We start from the raw sequence: 21,410 nt of genomic DNA, 5'->3' as shown, positions 1-21,410 counted from the left end.
GAGGAGAAAATCTAGCATGTTCCCTGTGATTTATTGGCTGAGTGGGTAATGAAACCCTTCCAAGTAAGTTTCCTACACGTTAGCTGGCAGCTTCCCAGCATAAACCAATGCTCTGACAATATTAATCTCTGTGCAGTTTTAAAGGTAAGTATTCAGTGAAGGGAATCACAACAAGCAAAACTTTCATTCATCATAAAATATCTGAGAAATGTGGAATTTGACTTCCAGTTCACTGTAAGCAACAGGGGCCAACAGGAAGGGTAAAATAAATGCTGGGAGAAGAAGCATCTGATAAAGTCGGGGAAATAAAGGAGGGCAGTGTCACGATCCGCTTATAGCGGGGTGTCGTGATGGTTCGTTAGCCGATGCCAAAGTGCAAAAGACAAACAGCAGGTTAATCACAACAAATGCACCTTTATTAGGGGCCAAAACAATAAATGCGATAGTGGGGTCAGAAAAGAAATAAAAAGGAGAGAGAGAGAGAGAGAGAGAGAGAGAGAGAGAGAGAGAGAGAGAGAGAGAGAGAGAGAGAGAGAGAGAGAGAGAGAGAGAGAGAGAGAGAAGGGGGGATGGGAGTAGCTACCAACACAGGTGGAGTCCTCACTGGTCCGGACGATGGGGATCTGTCTTGTTGTGTTGGGGAGAGTCTCCAAAGTCCTACCTAACCCAGGAGTCCAGTTATAGTCCACAGAGGGAAAAGGAGGGAACAGGTAGAACAATGAGAGTCTATTGAAATTGCTGTGGGAGGAACAAGTGTATTTACAGAAAATCATCTAGGCTGAACAAACACAATAAAGAATAAGTCCATTGAAGTTACTGGAGAAGAACAGGTCAGGTCATTCTCCTCCCCCCCCTCCACTGTTTGTGGTAAGGGTCTCAGGCTCAGTCTTTGGGGAGAGGGTTCTTGATCTCCGTCTGTCACGGTGGTAGCAAGGCAGATGAGGGGTCTTCAGTGAGAGACCACCAGAGTCACCCCAACAGTTCATTCGGCTTAAGGGTGGAGAGTGAAGCAGGAATTGCAGTAGGCCGCTCGGTGCTGGGTCCACGCTGGGTCTTCATCAAGTCCTTGCCAACTCCTTGCCAAGTTCTTGCCGGGCCTCATTGGGAACAGCACGTAACGGTGCAGCGGCTGCACCTGCACTGTTGCCTTCTCCAAGCCGGAACTGCAGAGGGGGAAGGGAAATCCTGCTCGTGGCAATCGGCAGGCAAATGAGTGAGGGTCTTCAGACGGCCTCTTACAGGCAGCCAGCTCAGAAGGGCTCAGGAAGACTGTCAATGTTTTAACACTTCTCAGCAGTGACCGGTTGGTTTTAACTCCTGGTCAAAGACAGGGCTTGACTCTGCATTGGAAATTTATGATTCTGGGGATTTTTCCTCAGTGGAAAAATCTTTCTCTGCTGGGGAGAAAATCCTTCTGTGCTGCTGATCTTTAATTCAGAGAGGTGAAAACCAGCTTCAAATTAATTTTCTCTCTCAAGCTTGAAGGACCCTTGTTCTATCTGTTCAATCAGACACAGTCTGATGTTCCCACTGACTCCTGCCAGGGACTCTGTAGCATTTTTCCCCTCACTAAAACAGACCCCCATCCACTTCTGAAGCACCCCTACATCCAGTGTTAGACAAATACCTTTCCCTTTTCCTTTTCCTTTTCCTTACTTTTACAGAGAAGGTTGTTGGCATATAAACTCACGAGATCCCTATTTTCCCACTGCAGACACTGTTTTTCTCATCCATCACTACAGTTTTTGCTTTATTTTCCTGACCTTTCCCCTTACTGCAGGTTTCCTCCACCTTCCCTGCATCCCACAGCACATCTCTGCTCTCCCACCCAGACTGGGACATTCTTTCTCCTCTTGTTTAGGAGGGTGGACATGCAGAGTGATTTTGCTGATGTAAGTGAAGGGTGACCCTGCAAAGGGTGTGGGGAGAGACCCACGTGCACTCACGTGCAGGCAGCGTCAGGTCGCGGGGGCACCAAGCTGGATGGTACCTCTGATCCCAGCCTGTGAAGGCACTGTCACTCCTTGGGAAGGGGGATACTGGCTTAGACTGGTCTGGATGGGGCACACTGTGGCCCAGACAGGTCTCGCTTAGCTGGGCAGATCCTGGGGTGAACAAACAGCTGCTGCCAAAGCCAGGCGTGACCTTTCAGAGGCAGGAGAAACTCCCTGCCCAGGGCAGTGAGGCTGAGGTGCCAGGAATCAGCACAGACCACCCATGTAGCAGAGACCCAGCTTTGCCACTAACTCAGCCTTTGATCCTGAGCAACTTGCAGAAACAAGAAGGTCCATTAGTGGAGGTCCCAGCACTCAATGGATCCAATCATGGCCATAAGTAGATGCACTTTTTAATGCCTGCTGTCTTCCAGGCCCCAGGCTGGTTAATCTGCATTAGTAAAGTGTTACCTGATGCCGAGATTAAAGCAAAAATCATTTTATTAAATACATGAGCTTGGTGAAGTGAGCTCTGGGGGGTGAAGTCTGGTATGTGACTGTGGCATTTCTTGGGAAAAGATGAGGATGGAGAGAGGATTTGGTCCTCCCAGGACACACAGAGCAAACCCGGCTTCACCCTGGCTGCGGGTGTGGTCTCACTGGTGGCCATGGAGGGGAGCAGGGAGATGAGGGCCTCAGGGGTGGTGCTGCTGGTGGGGAGGTCAGCGCAGAGCCGCCTCACCGTGTCCCACCACCCACAGGGTCCGAGAACGAGGTGACGCAGGTGAACCGGTGTCTGGATGCCGCCAAAGCCTGCAACGTGGATGAGATGTGCCAGCGGCTGAGGACGGAGTACGTCTCCCTCTGCATCCGTCGCCTGGCCCGGGCTGACACCTGCAACCGCTCCAAGTGCCACAAGGCCCTGCGCAAGTTCTTCGACCGCGTGCCCCCGGAGTACACCCATGAGCTGCTCTTCTGCCCCTGCGAGGACACCGCCTGCGCCGAGCGCCGCCGCCAGACCATCGTGCCCGCCTGCTCCTACGAGTCCAAGGACAAGCCCAACTGCCTGGCGCCTCTGGATGCCTGCCGGGAAAACTACGTCTGCAGGTGATGCCCACAGCAGGGCCGGTCCCCAGGGAGAGCCCCTCAGACCAGGGCCTGGTGACAGCCCTGAGCCGCTGCCATCACCCGCAGGGTGATCCTGGGGCACCATCCCTGTGTCCTGGGGGATTTCCCTTGGACCAGAGCCTGGTGAGATCCCTGAGCCACTGCCATCACCTGCAGGGTGATCCTGGGGCCCCGTCCCCCCACAGCCTGCTGGCACGCTGTGCGCGGTGACCCTGCCCATGGGCCCTGTCCCTGTGTCCTACAGAGCGTGTTCACAGACAGAAGGAGATGTGACCTGATCACGCTGAAGCTTTTTAGGCATTTTCTATGGATTTTTGGCTCTGGTTCTAGAGGAAGACCCATTATGGAAACAGTTCCAGGAAGGTACAGGCTAAGCAGGAATGTGGGGGAGGGGTCCTTGCAGCCACTTTCACCAATACATCTCCCTCACTGTTCCTCTTCCCCAGCCCAGAGCATCCTCAAGGAGCGCTCAAGGTATCCTGACAGCCACAAGCACTTGTGAAGGCCTTAAAACTATGTTTGTTTGCTTGTTTAATTAGAAAAAATAATCAACATACGTAAAAACATCTATCCTTCTGCTATGAGGCTGAGTGTTGGAGAGACCTTATAGCACCTTCTAATACCTAAAAGAAGACAGCAAGAGAGCAGGAGAGAGATTTTGGACAACAGCAAGGAGTGGCAGGACAAGGGGGAATGGCTGGAAACTGAAGGACGGTAGACTGAGATGGGCTGTTGAGAAGGAATTCCTGGCTGGGAGGGTGTGAGGCCCAGCAGCTCACAGTGCTGGGCACAGGGTTCAGTGTGAGGCACAGGGTGCCCAGAGCAGCTGTGGCTGCCCCTGGATCCCTGAAAGTGTCCCAGGCCAGGCTGGACAGGGCTGGGAGCAGCCTGGGACAGTGGAAGGTGTCCCTGCCAGGACAGGGGGTGGAATGAGATGATTTTTAGGTCTTTTCCAACCCAAACCATTTGAGATTCTGTGAGTCTATGTTTTGGTGATTGCACCAGGAGTCTCAGAGTCCCAGTGTCATTCCAGATCTACCGCACAGTCTGTGGCCAGCCTGGCTTGCTCTTCTGTTTCCATCCAGCCCAAATCACACACTCACAGACCCATCCCATGTGCACACTGACAGCAGAGCCCATTCAGTGCTTTACCTTCATCTGCACTATTTTCTCCTCCCCATTTCTGAAAAAGTCTTTGATATTCCAGAAGGTTAATGCACACAGAGCTCTCGGGAGCGGAGCCCAGCTGGCAGTGAGAGATGTAAGGCAATAACAGCACCACGGGGCCCCAGCCCAGTGCCCTGTGTGCAGCTGGGCCGTGAGCAGACACCTGGGGAAGAGCACAAGAACAACTGTAGGACACACCTCCCTGTACTGTCTCAGTCTCTAATTGCTGTGGGGTTTGGGACTTCCTGAGCTGAACTTCCAGCAGCCATCCCCTACCAGCACAGCATCTTTTAATTACAATAAAAATATTATCTGCTTTCACAAAGGAAGGTGAGAGCAGCGGCATCCTCTTGGAAGCGTGAAAGTACAAATACCCTCAGCACTCTGCACCCCAGAAACGTGGAGGCAGGAGAACGACTGAACTGTGCAGAAGTAGACTCTGAAAGATGCAAAGACCTTGGGCTGACCAGGCCCTGCTCAGATTTTGTCCCCTGGCTACCCAGGGAATCCAAAATGGACAGGTACCGCCCTGCCTCTAATGTGACAAGAGGGCCCAGTGGGGACAAAGAGGTTCAAAGGGGAGAGTGTTATCCCCAGGAGACTGGAAACTATTTCCTGCAAGCAGCACAGCTGTTAATTATCTGGTCCCTTGGTCTCTGAATATACAATATAAAATATCCTCTAGAGACACAGAGGGAGCAAAAGGTTGACATGTGACCTGGTCAAAGGCAGCAGTGCAGAATCCACAAGGAGAGCCAGGAATAAATCATACAGAAATGGAATGAAACACTCCAAGTCTCACCCTGTCTGCACTGCAGCTCCTGCACAGATCTAGCCCTTTGAACTCCCCAGCTCAGAGAGGTGGGTTCTACTAATATGGATTATATAAACTCTGCATTCACTATCGCTCTTCTCTAAATCTCCAAACAATGCAGCAAGTTTTGGGAAAGAAGATTTTGCCTGTCCATGTTACAGGACAAAAGGGTTGATAAGGGGCAAATATGGGAACAAAGATGAGAAAAAAAAGAATGGTGTAGGGAAGAAGTGGGCTGGAAAGTGCAAGCTGGAATGCTGACACTGACAGGAGCAAGAGCAATGTGTCTGGAAGAGAGAGAATGTCTGGGAGGAGCAACATGCTCAGTTTTTCTGAGATTTCCCAGGCAGGGTAAACATTTGAGGTTCTCAGTTCTCAGCTCAGACAGTGCAGGCTGTCACCTAAAGAACCCTCCCTTCAGGTGTTGTCAGTGCTGGTGCTTGCTTGAGTTTCAGCTCAAATGAAGCAGCTCAAATGCCAGCTCACATCCCTTCCTGCCTGGCCATGGAATGAATGTTGAGATGGATCTGGAGCTCCAGCTGTTACTGTGTCCTGCTTGAAAGCCTTGTGTTGATGGCTCAGATATCCTATGAACTCCAAACGCCACCATGTGCCAAGAGCTGACTCATGCCTCAAGAGTTTGGTGGCAGATAACTTGTTGGCAGAATGATTTGCCTGCTCCACAGGCTCCAGGGAGTCCTTCTCCTGAGAATGGGCATCTGCAGCAGAGGATGGGCAGCAGCCCTGGTGATGGGTAGGATATTTCATGTCTGAACCTCTGGACATTTCCCTTGATCAGAGGTGACCTCAGCTGTATTTAAAGTCTTTAGAGACAAGAGCAATGCTCTGTTTCATCAAATCAGATTAAAAATGAAAGCTGGGGTCTTTAGGCAAAGTTATTACCCAAAAGATAGAAAATGGCAACATAGACTGATTTCCTTCCTGGCAACAGCTCTTCCCTCAAAAACCAACCTCACACAAAAGAAAGCAAACATTTCTTCCAAGACTTGACTTATCTTGCAGTCCTGGAGGAAGCCTGTATAACATTGACTGCAGAACCTGTTCAGAACCTCCTCCTGGGTTTGTTGGGGTAGGCAGGAGATTGTGAAAGGACACCTGTTTGAAGAACACCTACGGCACCATTCTGCAGACCTGTTCCCCTCTGTGAACACCACGATTGTGTTGATGCATCCCCTTTTGCCGCAGTTACCTGAGGTGACAAGTCCCGTTCTGTGCTCTGGCTCCATCAGGTCGCGCTACGCAGAGTTCCAGTTCAACTGCCAGCCGTCACCGCAGGCGGCCAGCGGCTGCCGCAGGGACAGCTACGCCGCCTGTCTGCTGGCCTACACCGGCATCATCGGTAAGGGGGGCCTCCTGCCCGGGCTCCCACCCAGCCTGGCAGGGAAACATCTCCTCAGGGTGGGAAACCTCTCCTCAGGGTGGGAAACATCTCCTCTGGGTGGGAAACATCTCCTTTGGGTGGGAAACCTCTCCTCTGGGTGGGAAATGTCTCCTCTGGGTGGGAAAGAAACCTCTCCTCAGGGTGGGAAACATCTCCTCTGGGTGGGAAACATCTCCTCAGGGTGGGAAATGTCTCCTCTGTGTGGGAAACCTCTCCTCTGGGTGGGAAACCTCTCCTCTTACTCTGGCTATGAGGACAGTAAGGTGGAGAGCTGAACTCTCTGGGACATCACAGAGTCATGGAATGGTTTAGGTTGCAAGGGACCTGTAAAACCCATCTCATTCCAGCCCTCTGCCATGGGCAGGGACACCTTTCACCAGACCAAGTTGCTCCAAGCCACATCCAACCTGGTGCTGGTCTTTCTCCCTTCAGTGACATGACTAAGCCTTGGGCATGGGGTAACTTTAGGATGGCTTCAGTGGAGGGAGGAAAACCATGGGCTACTGCAAGAGCCGAGCTTCTCTCTCTGGTGGAAATAGAGGGGCTGTCCCAGCATGTCTGCTCTGCCAGGGATTCCCTGATGCCATCACCAGCGATGCCACTGAAAATCACCATGCACTGCCATTTTTCCAACTTCACAGGGTGTCAGATTGGGGTTTCAGATGCTGCAGAGCCCAGCTGGCAGCACTGGCACAGACACAGACAAGAGTCCAGAGAGAAGTGCCCGTGGCCTTTGGACAAGGTCTGTCCTGATAGATGAGGCAGACTGACATTTTTGGGCCAACATTTCATTTCATTTTAAACCTTCATTCTGGAGATTGAGATTGGCTTTTTAATGACAGCATGAAAACCTTTATACACATTCACATGCAGTTTTTGAATGCTCAGCCTGGAGAATAAAAGGCTTCAAGAAGACCTTAGAGTCCCCCACCACGAGGGCCTAAAGTGGCTCCAAGAGAGTTGAAGGGACTTCAGACAAGAGCCTGGAGTGCCAGGACAAGAGGGAATGGCTTCCCACTGCCAGAGGGCAGGATCAGATGGGATATTGGGAAGGAATTCCTGGCTGTGAGGGTGCTGAGGCCCTGGCACAGGGTGCCCAGAGCAGTGTCCAAGGCTGGGCTGGATGGGGCTTGGAGCAGCCTGGGACAGTGGAAGGTGCCCCTGCCATGGCAGAGGGTGGGACTGGATGGGCTTTAAGGTGCCTTCCAACCCAAATCATTCCATTATTCTCTGAATGTTACTAGGGGACCTGAATTCCCAGAAACTGCCCATTCCTTGGACTGATAGCACTTTTTAATTGACTGAAGGCTTTGTTGATGGTGACGTGACCAAAAGGGTTGTGACTGCTCCTCTTCTCTTCCCTGGGAGCAAATCAGGCCCATGACATCAGCACTTGAAGGGTTTTGCTGCTGTCATGGAGGGGCTTGGCTGAGGCAGAGTAACCCAGGAGAGCGGCACGAGGGGATGTCACTGACCCTTCCTGGAGTCCCTGCCCTGCAGTAACACTTGTCCGTCGATCCCGGCAGGCAGCCCCATCACCCCCAACTACATTGACAACTCAACCTCCAGCATCGCTCCCTGGTGCACCTGCAACGCCAGCGGGAACCGGCAGGACGAGTGCGAGAGCTTCCTGCACCTCTTCACCAACAACGTCTGTCTCCGTAAGTGGCACTGCTGCACGTTGGGAAGCCTTCTTGTGCACGGGGACGTGGAGGTGCCATGCTGCTCTGGGTCTGGAGGTGTCCAGCTCCCTGTATTACCAACAAAGGAGCTCCCAAGAGCCTCGGGCATCCATTTGGGTGATGCAGAGAAAGAGGCTGGGAAAGGGAGGCTTCCCCCTGCCCTGACAACCTTTTTCTCCGTCTTCCCCATACCAAGAAAATGCCATTCAGGCCTTTGGCAATGGGACTCACCTGAACACAGCCGTGGGCCCGTCCGTCCCCCCCACCACACAGATGTACAAGCAGGAGAGAAATGCCAACAGAGCTGTGGCGACCCTCAGAGAGAACAGCTTGGAGCACCTCCAGCCCACCAAGGTAGGAGAGGGCAGGCCTGGCCCAGAGAGATGATCGGCCATGTCTGTGCCTCCTGCAGCCTCCTCACCTCAACTCCTTCTTCCACTTGTGTCATTTCAGTCACATTCAGGCATCCAGCCTACCTTCCACTTCCCTGAGGCCTAATCTTCCTTCCCTTCCCTTCCCTTCCCTTCCCTTCCCTTCCCTTCCCTTCCCTTCCCTTCCCTTCCCTTCCCTTCCCTTCCCTTCCCTTCCCTTCCCTTCCCCTCCCCTCCCTTCCCTTCCCTTCCCTTCCCTTCCCTTCCCTTCCCTTCCCTTCCCTTCCCTTCCCTTCCCTTCCCTTCCCTTCCCTTCCCTTCCCTTCCCTTCCCTTCCCTTCCCTTCCCATTATTCAGAAATGTGTTTCATTTACAAGTACTGGGAAATCCATGGGGTTTTCACCCAGGACCACTGGCTTGGCTCCTCACCATCCTTCAGAGCATCAGTTCAGCTTCAGACAAGCATTTCAACTTCCCAGGACACAAGTTCCTCCCTTGTTAGATGAGGATTCTAGAGTTCATAATGCAGAGGTTTAAGGTTTGCTAAGCATTGGAAAATTTGAAAGAAAATGTTCTGTTCATAGTAAATTATTACTATAAAAATAATATTAAATTGAAATTATTTTAAAACAAATAACATGTTCATTTACTGATGATGGCTGTGATAGGTATTAAATATTTTATTTTTAAATAAAGCAAAATGACCTTGAGTTGCCACACCAGAGTAATTTTCAGATTCAATTATTTTCCTATTGAATAATTAACAGTGACCCTGATTTGCTGAACGTTCAGGTTACAGAAGCTGTCAGTTTTAACTAGACTCCAAGGACTGAGCGTGGGCTTTGCACTGGGCTGACTGATACCTTCCAAGTGGGGGTTATTTTAAGGCTTATCACTGTTTTTTAGCTGGGAAAACACCTGATTCGCCACTCTCCACCCTGTTTTCACAGAGTAGCAGGCTGGGAGGTGGAGAAAAGTGGCTTCAGGGTTCCTCACTGCTCTCCAGGGCACTGGTGGCACTGTTGAAGGGGACACCTTCACCAGGCCATAAGCGTGGCACCCAACAGGTCTGGAGGGCTTCCCTTCAGCTGGCTCCCCATATCTTAGAGAGATCCAAGTTGTGGCCTCAGGTCCAGACCTAGCACTGAGAACTTCATTCTGGAAGAGAAGGAGAAGCTGTGAACTGTGTGACCAGGACAGGATTCCCAGCAGCAAGTGGGAAGCTGGAAAATGCAGCTGCAGTAGAGGATGGCCCTGCCACATCTCCAAGCTCCTTGTGGCAGCAGCACATCCCTCCTCTGAGGTGTGAGTGCTGCTGGATCGTGGTCCCTGCTGGAAACTAGAGATCTGAGTCTTGGCTTTGAACTCAGCTTCAAATTCAGATCCTGTTCAACCTTTAATGAGGTTGGCACCTCTGGGCCTGAGGGGGAAAGTTGGTGAAATGTGTCCCAGCACCATGGAGGTATATTCCACACCCACCTTTATGGTCACCAGGTGAAACCACTGGCCAGCAGTGGTTCCGTAAGATTCATGGATGGCCACTGACCTGAGAGGGCATCCAGGCTCCAGGCACCCACCTCGCACACACACCTCCAGCCAGTGCCCAAACAAGTGCTGTGCTCACGAATTACTCTCCTGCTGTGACACCACCTTCACCAGCGTCTCCTGAAGAGCTGCACTGACCTCCAAGCCGGAGTTTGGGTGCTGAAATCAGCCCTGGTCCCTCTGCACATGCACACACTTGGGGCTGCACAGCCCCGAGCCCCAAATGCTCTGAGGCATCAAGGAGGGACACCAGTATGTTTAGAGAGATAGAGTCCCTCTCCTATGAGGAGAAATAGAGAATTGGAATTGTTCATAATGAAGAAGTTCAGGGTGACCTAATTGTAACCTTCCAGTGCCTGAAGGGGCTCCAAGAGAGCTGGAGAGGGACTGGGGACAAGGGCTAGAATGCTAGAACAAGGGGAATGGTGCCAGAGGGCAGGGTTAGAGGGATATTGGGACTAAATTCTTGGCTGTGAGGGTGGGGAGATCCTAGCACAGGGTGCCCAGAGGAGCTGTGGCTGCCCTGGGAAGCTGTTCCAGGCCAGATTGGACAGGGCTTGGGGCAACCTGGGATACTGGAAGGTGTCCCTGCCCATGGTAGGGGGTTAGAATTGGATGGTCTTTAAGGTCCCTTCCAACATAAACCATTTCATGATTGCAGGATCATGACAGCTCTCACCCCACGCTGTCTCCTTTCTCTTTCAGGTGGCTGGAGAGGAGAGGCTCCTGCGTGGCTCCACTCGTTTGTCCTCAGGGACCTCCAGCCCAGCAGCCCCTCCCTGCTGGGCAGCCTCTCTGCTGCAGATGTGGCTTCTCCTCGCCCCTGCTGTGCTGAGCCTCCCTGTGATGTGAGACAGGGCTGGCACACACCAGGCAGAGACTCGAGTTGTGTTGGTTTCTTTACTGAACAACCAGACCAGTAACTTTTTCAGGAGGAGAGCAGGGAGAAGAGAGGGGAAGGGAAGGCAAGCTGAGTGTTTGAGCATCCCTTCCTCCTCCTCATCTGCCTGCCAGTTTATTTGATTTTATATGATCAGCATTGTTGACAACCAGCTCATTCTTGGTCCTGGCCACCTTTCCACACCACAGCTTGGTTGTTGTTTCTCCAGCTCTCCATGGTTAGGGCTGAAGCCATGGACAATTCCCTTGGAAAAGATGAAGGAGAGATTTGATCCAAGAGAGCTGCAAAGGAAATGCTTCTTCCTGCCCCAGCCAACAGGGGAAAGACTTTTGATGGATGGATGACCTGTCAGGAGGTTTCCTGAAGCCCACACTGAGGGGCCCTTGATAGGACACGTGGAGTTCAGACTGTCTGCATGGTTGCTCAGGACCTGAAGGACAACACACCTGGTTCCTTCAGGCTGAAGAAACCAGAAAACTGGTGGGAAGGTGGTTGGTTTTGTTCACTGGAGAGGAACCTGAAGCACCTCTGGGGAGGACCAAGTAACCACACTCTGAACTGACTGGCAGGGATTATCCGCCCTCTCAAAACCATGGCCAGAGTGCAACCAGCATCCACATCCCAGCTGTCACCTCCCCTCGGGCCCTCCTTCTTACGGGAACCTGTGTCCTGTATCGACGGTATTCAGGAAGAAACACGTGTGTTGCATTTTGTTTATGGCTGAATTTTTTGTGTCCCAACCCAAACATCTCTATCCACTGGTCCTGCTCAGTGTTTTGGGGCATTTTTGTCACATCCAAACAACCAGAGGCCAATATTGTCCCACTCCAGGCTACCCTTTCTCTGTCAGGGCCAGTGTGTGAGCCCATGGGCAGCGTTTGATGTGAGCCTAACACATCCCACTCTCACCTGCTACTTGTTCATCCACTGGTCTCATAGGCACAGGGTCTCCAGCCAAGGTATTTTGTTCATTTTCCTGGGAAGAGATAGGATGGGAGAGGTTTGCTAGAAACCACCCTGAAGGCAGAAATACCCAGCCAAGAAACACCACGTCATGAATTATATCATGGATTGCTACAGATTCCCCTCCCTGAAAAACTGACAGAGGCAACCACCTGTGTCCAGGTGAGCAGGTCACGGGGTTTGCCTCTGGCCAGTTTCTGTTTTTTCAGTGCAAGTGTCATTTAAGCAAGGGCTGCTGAAGTGACCCTCTCTTCCTAGCCAGAGCCCAGGGGAGGAAAGTGAGGATCATTGTCCCTCCAGTATCTTGGGGCACAGGGAGGCAGGTCTGTGACCCTGGACTACCTGAGCATCCCAGGGTCTTTCCTCGAGGAGGAGAGCTGAGGAGTCCCAGTGCCCTCTTGCGGGACTGAGCCCCTTTACTAAAGCCAGGATGGAAGATGTAAGGAAGAGTGAGGTTTCCCAGGATAAATGCTTACCCAGGCTGAGTGCCATGGGAGGAAGAGCAATAGCTCCAGAATCCCCCTGAGTGTATTTAGGCCTGGCCTTTGCAGGAGTCCATTTATTCCTTGGTTTGTGCTCCTCCAATAAATACCATTAATTCCTTGGCATTTGAATGAATGGAAAGGCTTAGGAAGCATCAGACACAGCAAAGTCCATTGCTTTTTATTCCCATTTCCTGCAAAACCTCTCCCATTGTTTATTGCTTCAGATTTTCTGAGAAACTGCAGCAATTTCCTTGGCTTTTGTTCCAACAAGAAACCACTCTGGCTTTCAGCTGAACACCTGTGGATGTGTCTGACATGAACAGAAATCCTCCTGCTGCATCCTGTCCAAAGTGCTGCTCCCTGAGGCCCTCAGGGCTGTAGCACCCGGGTTTCCTGATCCAGGGCTGTGCACGGAACCCACCGAGTTCCAAGGCTTGTGTGCAGGGTGAGGAGTCACAGCCTGGGCTAAAAGCTGTGTGTGAGAACTTGGTGACCAAGGGGCTCACTCCAACCAGGCAAGGGGACAGGAGGGAGAGCTGCAGGCAGGAAAGCCCTTTCAAAGTGACTCCACACATGCACAGAGCTGCTGTGAACATCTCCCCTTTGTCCAGGACAGCAGTGTCCCTGAGAGCAAGTGACCCAAAGCTTGAGTCCTCGGAGCTGCAGGTGAAGAGGGATGAAACCCTGACTGCTCAGCCCTTCAAAGGCAAGGAACTACCTCAGCACCACGGGGTCATGCTGGGAATTGCATTCTTCTGCCCCTTTCCTTTCCAGTCCCGCAGCCATGCTCTGCTTTTCACACATCTGGCCCCATCTAACCACCAGCTTTCAGTTGTGCACAGGGTGGGGACACAAGTGTCAGCTGCTTTCCAGGAGCACCCACGCCTGTGTCTCTCATATGTCAGTGTCAGTGATGCTGAAGTGCCACTTGGCCATTTCCTTCTCATTCAGCAGAGAAAGAGTTTTTCTGGGTGGCCAGCATGCCTGGCAGCCCCACCTCACCTCTCCCTTCAGACTGGTATGCTGTAGAAAGAGGTGTGGAGAATCCTGCTCAAGGACTGGATGGGATGGAGGAGACCTCCAGAGGTTACCTCATCCCAGCACCATGTCCCACATCAGCCCCTGCTTTAAGGATTTCAGTGCAACATCATCATCTCCCCTGGATTTATATCATGGGGTCATGAAATGAGTCAGGTGGGACCTTACAGCTCATCTCCTTCCAGCCCCTGCCATGAGCAGGGACACTTCCATCAGACCAGGCTTCCCAAGCCCCATCCAGCCTGGCCTTGGACACTGCCAGAGCTGTCTTGCTTCAAAGGCTCTGCAGATGTGAGTTGTCTCAGGCATCAGAGCCCAGCCAGATCCTCAGTTCCCGTGTCCCGTCCTCCAAGCCCTGTCCCAGGCCAGGTTCTGCCCTCCTGGGGGTTCCTTGGGTTCAGGAATGCTTTGGGATGAAATGGATGAGGCACAGGCCAAGGAGCCTCTCATCCACAGGAAAGAGCTGGGGAGTGGGAATTAACAAAAAAAAATTATCCCAAAACTTTCATGGCTTTATTCTGATTATTTTACTATTTTCACCAGTATTTAATGTTGATTCTCCCTCCAAGCCCGTTCATGAATCAAACTTTGCAAAAAATTATGACTTTTGAACCTTTCTTTTGGAGGAAGCAAACATGATTACTCTCTTCCCACCCACCAACATGTGTGCACAGACCACTGCTTTTTCCTTGTGAAAAGTCAGTAATTTTTTTGGATGAAATTCCACCTCTGCTGATTTCTGTGAAGTGAACTATGGATCTTCATTTTTAAGTCTCTTGATTAACCACAGAAGTCATAGCAGCTGCTTGGAAAGGCAAAAGACTGAGCAAGCCAAGACACAGAAAGAGAGACAATTTTTTTTTAGGAATTACTCCATTCCTGACAACTTCCATAAGCACAAAGAATCATGGGAAAAAGAAAGGGAAAAATCACATTTAAAGAACCAGCCAGACTTTCTGCAGGCACTGAACTGTAATTTTTTGGCTGCACAGCACTATTCCCAGTGACTGGCAGCCCTGAGAGCCTGTGAAATTTTGTGTATGTACTTATACCTGTCATGTCACATCATGTCCAGCATTGTCCAGGTGGGAGCAGGAGCTGGGAGGGAGACCCAGGGCTGGGAGATGGTGCTGGAGCAGGAACCCCATGTGTGCCCCTGCTCGAGGGGAGGGTGGTGGGTGCCAGCCCAAACTGGGGCCAAACTTGTACTTACCTTTTCTGTACATGTCAATATTCAAACATATCCATGAATAAAGCACACACGCATTTTCCTGACCCCTCGTTCCTGCCTGCTGTGCCAGCTTGTCCCTGTCAGCACGTCCTGGGTGGTGCTGAGCTCTACTCCTCTGCTGGAAGGGCAGCTGGAAGAACCTGGGGGATGTTCTCTGGGGCTCACATGAGCCATGCTTGGCTGGAACCATGGAATCCTAGAATATCCTCAGCTGGAAGGGACCCACAGGGATCATCAAATCCAGCCCCTGTCCCTGCCCAAACCCCCAAAATCCCACCCTGGGCATCCCTGGAGTGCTGTCCAAAGACTCCTGGAGATCTGGCAGACTCGGGGCCGTGTCCATTCCCTGGGGAGCCTGGGCAGTGCCAGCACCTCTGGGGGAAGAACCTTTCCCTAAAATCCAACCTAAACCTGCCCTGGCCCAGCTAGCTCCAGTTGTTCACTCAGGTCTTGTCCCTGGTCTCGGAGAGCAGAGACTGGAGCTGTCCCTGGCAGGAGCTGCAGACAGCTCTGAGGGCTGCTCTCGGCCCCAAACCCAGCCCCAAACCCAGCCCCAAACCCAGCTCCTCCCAACCCCAAACCCAGCCCCAAACCCAGCTCCAAACACAGCCCCTTTTTCCCTCCCCACAGCACCCAGGCTGGGCTTTGTTGGCTCAAAGGACAATTCCTGGGAGGTTGCAGCCAGCTGAACATGAAGGATGCTGTGGAAGCCTTGCAGGTCTGAGGGATTTTCCCTGGCTCTTGGCAGCTGCTCGCCTGAGGTCAGCACCCAAAACTGGGGGGCAGTCCAGGGCCACAGGGTGGGGTGGAGGAGCTGGGGGGGCTCAGGGGTCCTGGCATTCACGGGGCTCTCAGAACTCCCCAGTGAGACTGCCCCAGGTTCTGCACAGGGACAGCACGTGGGGCTCAGCTCAGGGGCTGCCTGCAGCAGCCCTGCTCTGGGATGGAGCCACTGGCTCCAAGGAAGCCTGCAAATCGTCCTAAATTTAGGGCAAAGAGATTCTGGAGCAGGAGAAGCACTAATAGCTGGAAGAAGCTTGGGCTGACCCTCAGTTCTACCCCATCTCTGGGTCTGGGTATGGTTTTGGGGGTGCTGGCTGTACCCACAACAGAACTGAGCTCCACTCCCTCCTACAGCCACAGAAATTAAACACTGAGGAAAGAGCACAGGAAGGGATTTTTCCACGTTCCCAGAGAAAAGGTCTTACCTTTTCTTACCTGTGCAGCCTCCAGGACAGGATGGACAGAGCTTGGAGCAGTCTGGTCTAGTGGAAGGTGTCCCTGCCCATGGCAGGGGCTTGGACCAGATGTGTCTAAAGTCCCTTCCAGCCCAAACCATTCCATGTTTCCATGGCACACCAGAGCCTGGGGCAGCACAGCAGGTTGGAAGGAGAGACCTGCAGAGAGGATCCACAGTCCCCATCACAGCACAAGTTAAATCCTGCAGCTGATGTTCAGCTGCTGCAAGGGGATGTTGAAATCAGAAACAACGATTTACCACACGTTATCTCCAAGCAAACAGTGCTAAAATGCTGATAGGGATGGAGACGTTTTGCTTCGGTTACTAAAACACTGAATTTCTGCAAAAATAGTGGATATTTGCCAAAGGGAAAAGCTGCAGAATTAGCTCTGACATGAAAAATGTTCAAGTTGTTTTGTAGGGTTTTTTTCTAAGGGGAAGTGGAAATGATTTCTGGTGGGAGCAAGGATCCCAGGGAACATGTCAATGGAAATCCTGTCAGTCACTCTGTTGTAGGCACATTGTGGCTGCAGCCTGGAGAGCAGAGCTGATAGAACAGCAGGTGGGATGGATGGATGGATGGATGGATGGATGGATGGATGGATGGATGGATGGATGGATGGATGGATGGATGGATGGATGGATGGATGGATGCATGGATGCATGGATGGATGCATGGATGGATGCATGGATGGATGCATGGATGGATGGATGCATGGATGGATGCATGGATGGATGGATGGATGGAGACACCAGACATGTCCAAGCTCTGCTCCAATTCCCCATCCCCATTCATGGTCAGATACCACAGTCCAGGCCTACCCACTGAATTTCTACTTCCAAACTGAATTCAGGGATCAGCATGAGGACCAAGAGAGATTAAATCCCATCTTCCCATGGCATTGCTGGTCACCATGGATGGGGGCAGATCAGAAACAGCCCCTGCCTTCACAGGCTCATGGAGCTGCACCTGTGCTTCTTGTCAGCAGCAGGGAAACAAAGAGGGGAAAGGTGCTGTCCTTCTTGGTAGAGCCAGAGTGGCCCAGTCAGTGTTTTTTTGGCTAAATTCCCTGCAGATGTAGTTTCTGAGTGATGCATGTGGCCCAGGAACACAGAGAAGAGGGGAAAGGAAGGCCCTTATCCTGCAGCTGATCAAAGAATCATGGGATAGTTTGAGTTGGAAGGGGCTGTGAAGACCATCTAATTCCACACCCTGCCGTGGCAGGGACACCTCCCACTGTCCCAGGTGCTCCAAGCCTCAATGTCCAACCTGGCCTTGGATGCTACCAGGAGTCCAGGGGCAGCCACAGCTGCTCTGGGCACCCTGTGCCAGGGTCTTACACTCTCACAGGGAAGAATTTATTCCCAATATCCCATCCATCCCTGCCTTGTGGCAGTTGGAAGCCATTCCCCCTTGTCCCAACCCTACATGCCAATGAAAAACATCCCATTTCAATGCAGTTTGAACCCTGAGATCTTGTTCTTTCTTTGTGGGGAAGATTTGTCTCTTCTGAGACATCTCTAGTGCAGATCCCAAATCCCAGGATTTTCACTGAGTCTCAGGAGTCACCAAGGAGAAGAGGTGCCTTTAGGACATCCTGTACCTTAGCTCAGAGCTTCCACAGGGTGACAGTGGTGTCCCAAACTCCCGTGGCCAAGGGTGTTGGGACTCTGACACTGTCTGGGGATGTGTTGCTGTTCCCAGCCACCCTGCAATGGGGAATGTGAGGAGCTCAACCCACCTCCAGTGATGCTGACACCTGGGTCCACCAGCCAGAAAAATCATCAACAGGTGTTGTCACCTCATTAGAAAATCTCCCCCCACCTTATGCCTTTGGCAAGATCTCAGTGCTACCACTCTGTCCCTGCAATGCCTGCCTTGCTGCTTGATTAGTTCAAAAACCAAAACCCCAGGAAGAAATTAAAGAACCTGCTAATTCTTTTTTCCCAAATGGTAATTGGCTATGGAACTCTGGCTCTTTTGTACACCTCTCTTCCTCCTCTCTTCCCATCAATGGGGAAAAAAGGAAATGTTGATGTTTCTGCCATGTTGGAGATTATTTACCACCAACCAGCCATGTGGAACTACCCAAGAGCTGCCCCAAACCTCACCTTTTCCTGGGTGGAAGAAACACCGCCCAGCCTCCACTCCAGGATTTCTGGGAGAGTTAAACTGGTTTTTAAAAAGACTTAAAGTCCCTTCTTGCTGTGGGTGGTTGATATTTAAGGTTTGTGGAAAGAAAAGCTGGACCTCAAATTCCTCTCTAGCTCCTTACCCAAAACTGTTCATTAATGACAGCTGATAACAAAGACCATCATTCTGGATGGACACAAAGCCTTGGAAAACCTCCATGCTCTCTTCCCTTCCAGCCCCTTTTCTTTGCTACAATACAAGAAAAATCAGAGCAGGGATGAAAAATGGCTCCAGCCCTCCGGGGCTTTTCCTGCTGTCCAAAATAAATTTAAAGCAGCTCTAAAACCACTACCCCCTGCTCATTTCATTTCAAGTCTGGACACCCCATGCTGTGCTGTCAGCCTGGCATCCTCTGCTCAGCTCTGCAGCAATTGCTGGAATTGGGCTCCTGCATCCCAGTTTAATGCCATGGAATGAAGCAGCACAACAGCCTTCGGAGGCGACTGTGGCTGAAACCCTCATGGCTCATAAATGTCAGGTTCAACTCTGCTTCATCCCAGCAGTGCTTAATTCCAAAGTTGGAGAGTGACATAAAAATAAATGGAGAACAGCGGATTGCGTCCCGGCAGGACTGGAACCATGGATTTCTGGGTGTCACGGATCAAGTGACAGCTTTAGACAAACCCTGCCCTAGGCTCAGATTTTTGGCAGCAGCTCTGCTTAGGTGACCTGCACCTCAATCCCTCTGGCTCACAAGATCTTGAGGCTGGCTGATTAGGGCTATTATAAAATGTGTTATTTATTGAACAGACAGGAGGGAACAGACAAAAGGCCTTGAACAGTTACTACACAGTACAAAACAAGAGAACTACTGAGAAGTTACATAAAACACTGCACGACATTAAGGTTATTGCTATATATTAAATATATATTGCTATGTATTATTGTTATATATATAAAATCTAGCAAAGACACAGTAGAGAACAGGAGTCAGTGGAACTTACCACCCAGAGAGTACACAGCGTCCTTCCACTCAGCCCTTGAGAGAGTAACCACAAAATTGATGCCCCAACTCTGGGAAAAAACCCCACAAATTTCTAGGGAACGTGCAGAAGACTTTTGCTTTGTGAAAGTTTGGTGTATCTTTTACAGTTTCTCAAGTGGAGTGTCTGTCAGTCAAAAATTCCAGCTGATCTTTCCAGAGTCTTGCTTCCACAGCAAGATGTTTATTGTCAGCTTGTAGTGTCACTTCCCCAGCTCCTGAATAACCATGAGACAGGCTGTCTTCAGTGAGTTATTTCATCAGATTTTAAGCTTTTGTGAAGGGCAAGAAGCCTTGCACCAGCTAACAAACAAAGGTAAGTGCTGTGGTGGGAGGTGTCCTGCTGCACAGTAGGTGCTGCAGGAGGTGGGAGAGCTCACCTCTGCCTCCCTCTCCAGCTGTTGTGTGCGTCTGAAACAGCAGCTGGTGCCAGCATTTGATAATCAGCAGCAAAACTAGTCACACAGTTTCCATGGGGGAGAGCTTTCCCTCTTTGGATTTAAACGAAGACATTTACTGGAAAAAAATTATTAGCAAGAGTGATAAAGGGAAGGGGCTGAGATTTTGTAGTTCTGTTGGGGTTACGTCAGGAGGGGCAGCTCTGATTTCTGCTCTCTGTACAGGGACAGGGAGGGTCAGGCCGGAGGTCAGGAAAGGTTCTTACCCTGAGGGGTGAACCTGAGCGTAGAAATGGAAACTATTTAATGACTGTCTCTGCCTTTAAAATCTATGGATTTAACTCTGAATTACGTCCATCCATCCCCCATCCTCTGGCAGAGGACATGTCCATACTTCCTCCTCCCAAATTCAGCACCTGCCAGGAGCCCATTGATACCCACCACCACCACAACAGAAACTCACCTCACCTCAGCCAGAAGCCTTCAAAACACTTTGAATTATTCCCCCCCCCCCCCATTTTAAGAAAATAAATAAGGGGAAATTTTTAACCAGATCAACTACTTTTTATTTCAGAGGAAAGATTTGCATTATTTACTTTTGTTTATATACATGTACTTCACATTTGTATTTAAAATGCACAGACCTCCCAAGAATTTTCTCGTTCCGGCTTTAAATTAGCTGTTATTTTACAATACAAAAAATTATACCAAAAAACTGCAATCCTAAATGTGTGTATGTATAACACCCACAACCCCAGCAATGAAATAGTTTACAATACTTGCTCCTATTTACATATGAATGCAATAAATGCTAAATTATACATATTAACAAACTAAGCTCAAGTCTGAACACAGATAAGAATCATAAATAATTACAGAACAAAGAGGGGAAAAATTCAGAATACAATTAATTCAAGGATCTTAGTTTAAAGAACATTAATTGTGCACAAATTCCAGAGTAATATAAAATTCTTTTTTTTTCTTCTTTTTTTTTTTTTAATGGACTGACATGTGATACACTCTGAGACAATTGGGTTTTTTTTTTCTTTTTTTCTACTGGTGAGGCTTGTGGAATCAATACTAAATGGAGAGGAAATGTGTAAAGAATTCTAGTACCTGGAAGACGCACACAAATAGTCTGTGTGAACAAAGAAACAGACTGAACAAAACCTGCCCTGATGTAGAAAAAATCAGCAGATACACATATTGTAGTAGTCCTGGCACGGAAACTCAGCTCGCTTCAGCAGCTACCAACAGAGCAAGCAGGAATCTGTGTAACACTGCGAAGAACACAGCCAGAAATGAGGAGCGCAGCGAGCCATCCCTCCCTGCCCTCTGCAGCCCCAGCACTCGAGCACAGCCCCCCAAGCCCGTCCCCCTCCTGCAGGGCCCTGCCAAGGCAGCCCCTGCTCCTTCCCCTTGCTCCCTTTGGGTGTGCCCAGGGGGAGCAGCCCCGGCGGGCAGAGCGGCCGCAGCTCCCGGGGCTGGCGCAGGGGCCAGGGCTGCTCTGGACACAGAGCCTGCCCCTCGCTCTCTCACAGCGCAGAAAACCAACCCCGCTCTCCTGGGAAGGGGCTGAGGCTCCACGCTGCAGCTGCTGCTGCCCCCAGCTCAGGGTCCCATGAGAAGGAAAAGCAGTGGGAAGACCCAGAGCAGCCAAGGGCCAGCCCAGCCCCATGGCCCTGAACCCCAGGGGCCGTGGAAGAGGCCCAGAGCCGGATTTCAGCCTCAAAGCTCCTTTCAGCTCATGCAGGGCCAGGCAAGCCGAGTGCCCTCTGCAGCCACCCCACAAAGCCAAGCCTGGGGAGCCTGGTCAGGGCTCCTGCAGGGAATTCTGCTCCTGGCACCCTTCAGGACACAAGCTGCCCCTCAGGAGTGCGCTCTGCCAGCAGAGCTGCCACGTCCATGGTACCACACCACCCAGTTTGGGATATT

The 21,410-nt window shown here is 51.0% G+C and overlaps 1 protein-coding gene and 1 long non-coding RNA gene across 3 annotated transcripts in view; one reads left to right on the top strand and one right to left on the bottom strand.

The window, feature by feature from the left end:
- Positions 1-14,705, top strand: part of LOC110480656 (GDNF family receptor alpha-4) — a 74,119-nt gene extending 59,414 nt beyond the window's left edge. For both annotated transcript variants that reach the window (XM_021548767.2, XM_021548766.3), the window contains exons 4-8: positions 2,696-3,041; positions 6,294-6,403; positions 7,972-8,106; positions 8,324-8,481; positions 10,749-14,705. In XM_021548767.2, the coding sequence (XP_021404442.1) occupies positions 2,696-3,041; positions 6,294-6,403; positions 7,972-8,106; positions 8,324-8,481; positions 10,749-10,895 (896 nt within the window). In that variant the 3' untranslated portion in view covers positions 10,896-14,705. The remainder of the gene's footprint in view (positions 1-2,695; positions 3,042-6,293; positions 6,404-7,971; positions 8,107-8,323; positions 8,482-10,748) is intronic.
- On the bottom strand, positions 9,619-15,898 carry LOC110480657 (uncharacterized). The gene is made up of 3 exons (XR_002467136.2): positions 15,880-15,898; positions 11,854-11,920; positions 9,619-9,656 (listed from the first exon to the last, which is right to left on the bottom strand). It is a non-coding gene; the product is annotated as an uncharacterized LOC110480657 (long non-coding RNA).
- Between the last annotated feature and the right edge of the window lie 5,512 nt (positions 15,899-21,410).

This window comes from Lonchura striata, chromosome 4 (assembly GCF_046129695.1).
Source record: "Lonchura striata isolate bLonStr1 chromosome 4, bLonStr1.mat, whole genome shotgun sequence".
Lineage (NCBI taxonomy): Eukaryota > Metazoa > Chordata > Aves > Passeriformes > Estrildidae > Lonchura > Lonchura striata.
This window is presented reverse-complemented; position numbering and strand designations above follow the sequence as displayed.